At 39.4% G+C, this 10,988-nt stretch overlaps 1 protein-coding gene across 4 annotated transcripts in view; it reads right to left on the reverse strand.

The window, feature by feature from the left end:
* Positions 1-10,974, reverse strand: part of EP300 (E1A binding protein p300) — a 120,877-nt gene extending 109,903 nt beyond the window's left edge. For 2 of the 4 annotated variants that reach the window (XM_034775748.1, XM_034775741.1), the window contains exon 1: positions 10,296-10,974. In XM_034775748.1, coding sequence (XP_034631639.1) covers positions 10,296-10,389 — 94 coding nt within the window. In that variant the 5' untranslated portion in view covers positions 10,390-10,974. The remainder of the gene's footprint in view (positions 1-10,295) is intronic. The other 2 variants (XM_034775770.1, XM_034775759.1) reach the window with 1 other exon arrangement.
* Positions 10,975-10,988: the final 14 nt, after the last annotated feature.

The raw sequence follows: 10,988 nt of genomic DNA on the forward strand, positions 1-10,988 counted from the left end.
TTCAGAGCCACAAAAGCTATTGAGTTCAGTTATACATCAAACCTCACAACATCCTAGGATGCTAGTCCCTAAACAACCAGAAATAACTTCACCTCTTTGTGTCTAGAATACGAAAGTTTGATCCAAAGCTGCAAATTTTTTCCCTGCATCTGTTTCAGGAAGCTATAACCTTTTTGCTTTAATACACCATGTGTGTTTTGGAAACTCCAAGAGCCTCTGGCATTAGGTTTTTAATTCTCCTCACTGTAAGAAATTGTGGTTTTTGCTTCCCCTCACCACCACCTCACACCCTGAAGACCCCACTTTAATGCAGTATTCATGTGCATTCTGCCTCAAGGAACTCAAAGGGAAAATAAGATGCCTGAATTCAAAGTTTGGGACTGCCAGCAAAACCCTACCCAACAGCTGTGCCTAACCAGAACAACTTTTCAATACCTCATGTTAGTGATCAGAATCATTGAAAGTCTGCAAATGGAAGCCTGTAAGCCATTTTAGGAGAGTAAAGCAAGTGTTTCAGACAGAGGCTCGTAGCAGCAACCCAACAAAGTTTGTTGGTGAAAATGTTCAACGCAGTGGCAGACCTACACATTACCTCATCTACCAGTTGAGGAGAGGGGGAGGAGAATTGTCACACATTTGATATAATTAATTTGCAAAGGGCAAGATGACAAGTAAATGTTATAAAAAAGACCATTTATTGCTCTAGCCCAATCTGAAAAGAATCTATCTTGGGGTGCTCATTCTTTGTGCAAATTCTTACACCGTGTAATTTGTATACACCCCACATTCCCTGATCAGAGTGCAGATTCTATGCCAAGCACCACACCGCTCTTCCTCAAAAGAAAGAACAAACATTCCATTTTGTTCAGAATAGTGATCTGAAAGTTCACTCAGGGCCTGATCCAAAGCCCTCTGAAGTCAATAGGACTCTGACTTCAAAATGGGCTTTGGATCAGTGCCACAATCAAGAGCACTAAAACTGAGCCATCTGATTCAGAGAGGTTGTAACCCAGTTTCCATCCTGTTTTTATTCTGGATTTGACATCTGGAGAACTTAACTGCTTTAACATTAAACTGATTAACAAGTTAAAGTTTTGTTACTAATTGGTCACTAAAATATTTTGAAATAAAATGTTAAGATTTATAAATGATCAAGAGTGCTATTCACCAACATGAGCTAGGGAGACATTTCAGCTCATTCACCATGCTGAAAGCGATTAACAATAACTAAAGGGGGAAGTTAAAAAAAGTTATCTGAGTAAACCAGATTTAAAAATACACAATGCAAAGCCTTTGCTCAGCGACTACTGGCCCAAGTTATAAACAACATGAGGGGCCTTGGACATTAATAGTTAATAATGGCCCCCAATATACCAAGGTAAGAGTCTAGCTTAATATCAACTGAAACATTTTGTTAATCAACTTCTTGCCTAGTACATTCCCCAGCCAAGGATGTGCCACCTTTATATAGCATAGGCTTTGTAAAGCTAGACTGATTCAAAATAATACTCAATCTAAGAAAAATATACAAGCTTCAGACAGGAATTTCATTTATACAGTTTTAACCCCGGCCTTAAAGTTAGCAGTTTTCAAATATGTAAGTATTACTGAAGAGTCTCAATTTTCTGAGCACTATGGGCCCTAGTACAAGTTGAAATTAGAGGTGAATGAGCCTATTTTAGCATACTAACATTGTGGACCACCAGAAGAAAGCACAATGAAGCAACCATTCACTATTATCCCAAAAAGGATGAATTTTCTACCTAGAATACCAAAAAAAAAAAAATCAGTAGCCCTGCAATACTTTGCGACCTTTGGTTTAAGCCAGGGGTAGGCAACCTATGGCACGTGTGCCGAAGGCGGCACTCGAGCTGATTTTCAGTGGCACTCACACTGCCTGGGTCCTGGCCACCAGCCCGAGGGGCTCTGCATTTTAATTTAATTTTAAATGAAGCTTCTCAAACATTTAAAAAGCTTTATTTACTTTACATACAATAGTTTAGTTATATATTATAGACTTATAGAAAGAGACCTTCTAAAAACGTTAAAATGTATTACTGGCACGTGAAACCTTAAATTAGAGTGGATAAATGAAGACTCGGCACACCACTTCTGAAAGGTTGCCGACCCCTGGTTTAAGCAGTCTAGAGCCTATTTGCAAGGTACTCTAACTTACTAGGACAGCCCACCTATTCACCCCATACTTACAAGCTACAAAGAGAAAAACTAAGTCAGCAACTTGGGTTGAAAACAATCTGTAGTAGGGGTCGGCAACCTTCGGCACGCAGCCTATCAGGGTAATCCGCTGGCAGGCCACAAGACATTGTGTTTACATTGACCATCCACAGGCACGGCCCCCCGTAGCTCTCAGTGGCCGCGGTTCACAGTTCCCAGCCAATGGGAGCTTCAGGAAGCGGCATCGGCTGCAGGGATGTGCTGGCCGCCGTTTCCCGCAACTCCCATTGGCTGGGAACGGTGAACTGCAACAGACCATGCCTCCCTCCGGACAGTCAACATAAACATGACTCGCGGCCCACCAGCGGATTACCCTGATGGGCTGCATGCCAAAGGTTGCCGACCCCTGATCTATAGTCACTATACATTTTAGAAATTCCTCTGTAGGAGAATCACCATGGCTCTCTCTCGCTCATGCTTCCCAGCAACACAAGCAGAGACTTGTAATTGATGTGGTCCTGAACTCCAGCATCCTGTTGAAAAAAATCCTAAAAGCAGAAAGAGAGCTAATATAGGCATGGTTTTGTACTGGTGCTGTGGAAAAGGACAGGAGGACAAAAGAGAAAAACTTCTCTTGCCATTCTACCTCACACCAGCAGTGATGAATCACCTGTACTACTGCTGCTCCTGCACATAGTATTTTCACAACAGAAGTGGAGAGAATCTAACTAGTGCCACATCAATTCCACATCTCTGCTGATGCAAATGTAGCTGAGAACTACACAACTGGCTGAGAACTACACAACTTACCCATTACAGTTCCCCCATCTAAAAATGGGAGCTGTTTGGAATTCTTGGAAAAATGAAAAAGTGTCAACATTTTCTTTAAAAAAAATCCTACAACAAAAGCATATCTGAAGACAGTTATTTGTATATGACAAAGTAAAGCCTTCAAAATACATAGAAAAGTTAAGTGACATTTGTTATTTTGTGCTGTGATTCACATAACAACCTAATATCAGGAAACATGCTTTAAGAAAGAAATATCGGATCATGCCCATGGACATGTTGCTTACTGCTTAGCAAATAAGGAGGTTCCTGTGTATAAAATAGCTGATTTATGTCTTGCTTGTCAGATTCATGTATCCAAATTCAGTGGGATCACGATGTTTTGCATGTCACTGAATACAACCATATGCAGAGACAGATGTATTTTACTTCAACCTGCTGCTACAGTTTCGGTAAAGCCTGAGAAGCCAAATCCTTGGAGACCCATATAAGTAGTTTAAGCTGACAGGTAAACAAATCAGCAAAATTACTTAGATTTGTTATCTGACAAACTAAATGACTTTGGGCTCAATCTCCACAGAGGGGCACTGGTTAATGTGCAGAGAATGGTTAAAGTAAGATCATTACGTCAACAGAGCATGCACTGGAAGACTGTCCCACTGAAGCATACAAGCAAGTCATGGAGGAGAGACTAGAGACAACCAACCAGAAGTGTGGGGGGGAGAGGGGGGAAGACTTGCAATAGATATACTTATAAATCCCATTAAATCCACTGGCAGAGAAAGACTGCTGTACACTTTGGACATAACAATCCATAGAAAAGAGCCAGAATTCTTCCAGTAATATGCTTAATCTCTCCTCCCTCCACCCAACCCACAAGCATTAGTAAAAAACAAAAAAATTCTCTACACAAGTGTTTTAACAAAGAATTGATTAAGGATCTGAACTGATGGCTCCTATTAGGCAGAGTTAAGTATTCAGCCTGAAATAGATCATTTAACAAGAGACCATCTCAATTGCATCTACTTAAAATTAACTAGGTTTTGTTGGAATCTAGCATCTAAAATTCCTGAATTCAGCAGCAAGGTTTTCTCCTGAAATTTCAGACATCCATTTGTTAGTTGCTATTTACTTTTAAGTACACCTCTACCCCAATATAACACTGTCCTCGGGAGTAAAAAAAACAAAAAACAAAATCTTACTGCGTTATAGGTGAAACTACATTCTATCGAACTTGCTTTGATCCGCTGGAGTGCGCAGTGCCCCCCCATTCCCGAGCATCCGAATTCATGTTATATCGGGGTAGAAGTGTAGTACACACCCCCTTCTGATCTCAGGTGTCTTACACTGTACAGTGCCCAGGACTTAGTTTTTACTTGTAGTTTGCATAATATACATACATGCACACATATAAAATTTATATTTCCATAGAGCTTTACTTATGTGTATATATTTTTATTTTTAAAATGTGTAGAACATTGCAATTTTACATACGTAATTCAGTGAGTGTAGAAAAGAAAAATAAAGGAATAGTTATAGGTATCATAAGATTAGGAATGGAATGCAAAGTTGTTTGAAGTCTGCAGGATCATTGATTTTTGAATCAACCACCATAGAAATATCAAGTTACTGTTCTTCTCAAAAATCTTATTCTAACCATAGGGTTCTTGACAGTCCACTTGACTACAAACTAGAAATTATTTCAGTTCCCTCACACCAATTATTCAGTGTCAATTAAAATAATAATTGCCAACTGTAACAATACAGTATGTATTACATTATTTTCTACCTGTCCAGCCCCAAATTAAGGGTTTTCCGTTTCTCTTGTAACAACTGACACCATTAGCACTTCAAAAAACAAAAACGGTGAAGAGAAAAAAAAACTAGAACTGGGTCTCACCAGGAAAGGTAATAAATCTCGTTTTTAAATAATTTCTAATATTTAAATATATGTAATAATTTCAGGTCTATGGGTTTTTTTAATTAATTCTCTATTTTTTCAGGTACCAGAACAAGCAGTTTTAGTGAAAAGTACATTTGAGTGATAAAAATAAAGATTTCCAAGTGAATTCTTGACAGTTGCCTACAGCTTGGTTGCTGACAGTATTTCATAGTAAAGGGAGTGTGAAGATGTGTGACTTTGTGATAGGGCACAGGAACATGAGTCAAGAGACCAAGGTTCTATTCCTGGCTCTGACACTTACCTGTTATATGGTCATGAACAAGTCACTTCACCTCTCCGTGCCTCTGATCCCTCTCCCTATCCTTTGCATATCTTGTTTATTGAGACTGTAAGCTCTTTGGAGAAGAACTATAACTTACTACAAGTCTGTACAATGTCTAGCACAGTCTCAGTTGCACAATTGTAATTAATACAAGTAAAAATAGTTTTATTTGCTATAATACAAAAACTTTGTAAGTTATCTATTAAAGAGGCAGCAAATGAAAATAAACTGAACTGCAACAGACTCACTCACCCAAGTTTCAGAGAGAAAGAGCACATGTAAAGTTGAAAGGGAGGGGAACTCAGGAGTGAGATCTGATTGCTGTGCAAGAAAGGGGCCAGGAGTCAGACCTGAAAGGAGAGAGGGCTAGAAAGAAAAAAGGTGAGGTCAAACAAATGGAGAGAAACTCCAAGAAGGAGCCTGAAAACTGGGTCGAGACTTTGTATCAATCTCTGAAATAGATAGGGAGCCAGGTTAAAATTTGAGGTGATGTGTTCCTAATGAAGAAACAATCCTCCACATTTTAAAAATCAATGAAAATTACATCTTCTATACAAAGAATTAGAGTAATCCAAATGACAGAAGATGACAATATGAATCATTTTTTATAAGAGGAGCAAGTCCTGAAGCTTTTCAATACAATAGAGAAATGTATACACCTTGGATATGAGGGATGTAGAAGAATTAAGGGTCAAGATGAGAACAAATCAAGATTTATAAAAAATGGATACCAATTGGAAGGGAGATTAAGGGGATGTACATTTGGCTCTAAGGGCTGTTAATCAATAGAATCTGATTTTTGGATATGCCTAGCTGAAGGATGCTAAATTCCATACTACAAATATACATACAGATCTCTTCTACCACAAATCTGTATATTAACGGTTATCTCAGGAAATGATAGAGTTGTTTAATATTTTACAACTTACATGTCAAACAATATTTTTATATCCAACCACCAAAAGATCTTGCACTGTCTACTACAATGTTATGACATTTATCAAGGAATACAAACTTCAGGATATCCTCTCCAAATACATAACACCATTTAACACGCCTGATTAATGGAAGGAAGTCTTGCCCAACATGAACTTAAAAAAACATTTGGTATTTTTGAAGACTATTTGGGATGCTAAATTTACATAAAGCTCTTGTCAAGCACTTCATTACAGTATTAAGAAAAATGAAAATGGTAGACTTTTACTCCAAAGCCTAGACTACACTGAGAAAGGGTTGCTGGGTATAAATATACCAACAGAATCTAAGTGAAAGCTGCATCTACGCTTTTTTTTTTTAGCAGTGTTTCTGCTAGTATAGCTTATACCAGGTCCCCAAACGAAATGCACAACATCAGCAAAATCACTTTTATGAAGGAATGACCAAATCTACACGAAGGCTTTCGCCAGGACATAAATGTCACCAAAAAACACCCTTAACTGAAATTGCTTATAATGCAAAAGTTTCTAGCATAGACCTGGCTCAAGTGTTCCGATTTAGTGTTCTTTGAAGAACTCAATTTAGGGCTTCACATGCACAGACAGGTATTAGTCCTCCTTCCCACCAAGTTTTGTCAACTGTTCGCACTGAAGTGGTACCAGTACTTTTGTAACTACTGAGAAAATCTAAGATGTTCAGCTCCTAAACTCAAGAGTTTTTAATGGATGCATTAAGAATTACAAGGGATGACAAAACAATATGTAAAGTTTAACCATTAGTTTACTAGAAGGAAAACCATTCACATCATCAAGATTTTCTGATACTCCTCAGTATCCAGTAGGTATAACAGTATTTTAGTGTTGGCAAATGATATGAACCTGCAGTTAAACACTTGAGCTGGCTGGTAACACAGTATTCCCTTCCTGCTTCTTCTTCCCCTGGACAAGGAATTTAGCCTTTATTAGAATTTATTTTCGCATTTATTTTTAAACTGTGAAAGCTCTTAAGTTATACTACTTTTTATGGCTTCAGAGCAAACATTACTTTCAAAACAGGAAAGAAATAACAGCCAAGGCTTCTTAGAAAGAGATCCAGCACTGCGACACAGTGGGCAAGAAGCTACTGGATGGATGAGCAGAGAAATGAGGTTTACTAGTGCAACCCAGGTGAACACCTTTTGAATTCTCCCAATGCCTTTTGTGAATCCCAATAACTTCCTTTTTTGTGTACATTCTGAAAACCAATTAACTATATAGTCTTGGTACATAACAAAAACACAATTGGGGATAAATTATGGCTTCTGTATGTTGAAAATATTTGACATCTGCTAGTTTCAGCTCTAGCAACTCAACTAGACTCACCACTGCTCTTAGGTCTCCAATCTGCCAAATCCATATTTTAAATTAACACTGAACCAAATAAGCCAACAGTGAGAAATATACAAAAAGAATCCCCTTCACGCTTGCAAGCGAAGTGAAATAGCCACAACAATTTAGAAATTTCTGACTCCTCACTTTAGATTGCAAACTTCATTATGTGCTCATAATATTTAGATTACTGCAGAAAAAAATGTAATGTTTCTAGTAAATAATTAAGGTAAGATCAAAAGCATGATGCAATAATTATCCTAGGAGTGGGGCAACGCACCCCTTTCTATAGCCGGGACCTACCACACTACACATCACTAATTCAAAGTTACTTGGGGAAAAGAAAGGGGAAAAGCCTTAAGATATAGTAGAAACTGGAGTTGTGGTGTTTATGGAAACAGGTTGACATGAGACAAAAAAACAGTCATGCAATGGAAGTGAAGGAATATAACCCGCAAACGATGGGTTTTGAGTTAAAGAAACACTAATATTCAACTTTACAAGATAAGTGCGCTTGTGAGATGAACGCATAATTATGCCCAGGTAACAAACATAGTACTGTGCCTCAAAGCCCGCAATGTTAATATGTTACTTAACATGAGAACCCAGAGTAAAGAAGTCTTCATCAATAACTATTGAGTGTAATTTCATATGAAAAATTGACACTAGCCAAAGCCTCTGCATTACCTGTTGAATGAAGTAAAGTTTGAGTTTATACAAGTCTTATGATCAAAGTACATTCTGTTCTGTCCACTATGTCACATCTGAATTCCTAAGAAATAGTTACAATATCTGTAGTAAGTGTTTGATCCGACCTATACAATGATTCCTCAACTATTAAGTCGCCCAATGCTCCTGATTAAAATGCTCACATTATATTAAATATATTGAGCATCTGCACTTGTTAAATAGAAATAAGCTCCCTGTAGCCTGGCACAACCAGTGTTTTTATACTTTCAATCAAATACATAAAACGTTTCCACCTGTCCAACTATTCTAAACAGTATCCTGATTCCCTCCCCCCCAAAAAAGCCTGAAGTCAAATTTGGAACTTTCCACACAATGAAGGGGGGGGGTTGATTTTGAACTAAAACAGTTTCCCTGTTGAATGATCAACTTGACAGGGAAAGGAAATATAGGAAGGCTACTGAATTCAAGTACTTGCTTTCTAAGTAATGCTAAAAATCAACCACTGGTCTGAGGGGGTGGAGGAAGAGGAACTCCCCTCCTATTAGAGACTGGACCTGTTGATTTTGGGACAGAAATGCATTACCCCTCTTTCACAGTCTCTGTAACACTGCCTATGCCTTAATGTGCTCTAAAAGTTCTCAGCAAACTTTTTTTTTTAAATTATACACCAATTAAAACTTCATTAATCCAGAACAAAGAAAAGATCAGCAAAAAAACTTTTTAATTAAGAGGATTCCAGTTAAACCAGTGCACAACTGAAAGCTAGACATTTAAACATCTTGTTCACTGTCTGATGGCCAGCCATTTTTTACTTATTTTCCTGGCAGCTCAATCAATTACAATGAACAAGAAAACTGGTGCCTACAAGGAACAACAACCTTAACTAGACAATGTATGGCAGGGGGAGACAGAGTTGGGGAGTCCCCAAAGTTTTCTTTTGGCTAAGAAGTCTAAAAGCAAGTTTTGAGAAGCAACTAGGGGCAGGCTGCTCAGTACTCTCAAAGCAAAATGACCAAGTATTTATCTGCTTCTTAATAAGAGGCAGTGAAAAGAAGAACAGCTTATTGTTAATTTCCAGTACAACCAGTTTAAGTTTGCTGGGGATTGGGACACCCAAAATTTACACCCTCTAGCTTGGTTTCAAAGCAACTATGGATTGTTCCTCCCTAAAAAAAAAAACACTGTTAAAAATCCTTGCAGGATTGCAAAGAACAAGCCCCCTTCATCTTCACAACCCAATAAACCTACATGGGAATTTCAGACATTTTGGCCTCACAGCAAAGAAATGGGAGATGCAAAATGAACTGCGCTCCATATTGATTCTTAATGCAAATAAGATGAAACGCTATGTGTTTGCATCAAGATAAAAAGGCTCTTAAAAAGCCCTACACATCACTAAAATCTGCAATCTAGGTCTTTAAAAACTAAGACTAAGCTAAATTTCTAACAAAAAACAGAACCACTCTTCCTCAGAGAAAAGATAGGGTAAGAAAGGGTGAAGGGAAAAGGGAAAAAAGTAAATAGAATAACCAGAATGCAAACAAGGGCTAAAATGAGGAATGGAAGAGAATTCAATCCCTTATTTAGAAAAAAAAAAGTGATAAAAATCCTTACATATAAGCCGACAAACATTAAGAGAGAGGTGTGTGTGTATATATACACACACATCTCTCTCAATGTTTGTCGGCTTATATGTAAGGATATACACACACAGTTAAGAGTGATGAAGAGGATGCTAGTGTGCACTATTTTATGCATATAATCAGAATTTAGATAGATATATATGAGAGAGAGAGTGCTTGATATAATTATTACAACGAAAAGGATGAAAATGGTAAAATTGTTAGTCTTTTTCTGCAAATGGCCATATGCATAATAAACCAAACAGCTTTCCTCTCAATCACGTCCAACAAATAAAGGACAAGAGCAATTAAATACCCTCCGAGGAGATTAATACACATAGGTGCAGAGGAAAAAGGGGTACAAATGGAAAGACAGTAAGGGGGAGAGAAGAAGTGGAGCTGGAAAAAAAAGATGGGGAAAAGAAGGCGAGAGAAAGGGTTCTAGGTGTACAGCTGGGATATAGGAGGGGGTCTGGGCCCCTGAGACTGACCTGTGCCGTCGCTTGCGGACACGGAGAGCGCCGGTGAGGAGAGTTTAGGCCGCTTGGCTGAAGGCGGGCCCGGCTCCACCACATTCTCGGCCATTTTTAATTCTTTTTAGACAAACACAACGAGCAGAGAGACGGGGGATCCCCAAAATCTTCGCCTTCCTCTCGGGCCCCCGACGCAGCTGAAGACTATGGAGAGCGAGCGACGGATCTGGAGGACGCGGGGGGCCAAGTTCCCCTTTTTCTGCCCCTCGGGTTTGGTCTCTGGTAGGGTGGCACCGGCTCAGCGGGGGGGAAAGGTGGGGAGTAGGGTGGGGAAGAGGCCTTTTCCCCCGGGCCACGGGCAGAGGGGACGGGAAGAACACGGAAAGCGCCCCCGCCAGAAAAAAAAAGGGGGGGAGAGAAGAGGCTGGTGGGTTTTTAGTCAAATTAATCCCGGCTGTTGTGCTGCTGGTGCTTCCTCATCTCTGCCACCATCATCTTCATCCTCCGGGGGGTCTCCTCCTCCTGCTGCCGCCTCACCGCCGCCATCAGCCTCTTCCTCCTCGGCGTCGTTCTCCTCCTCCTCATCGCCACAAGGAGGCGGGCGAAGGAGGGGAGAGGAGGAGGAAAAAGGAGAGAGAGAAAAAATCACCCTCCTCTAGCAGCTCCTTCCCTGTCCAACACCACCCTGCAAAAAAAAAAAAAAAAAAAAAA

The sequence above is a fragment of the Trachemys scripta genome, chromosome 1 (genome assembly GCF_013100865.1).
Source record: "Trachemys scripta elegans isolate TJP31775 chromosome 1, CAS_Tse_1.0, whole genome shotgun sequence".
Taxonomy (NCBI): domain Eukaryota; kingdom Metazoa; phylum Chordata; order Testudines; family Emydidae; genus Trachemys; species Trachemys scripta.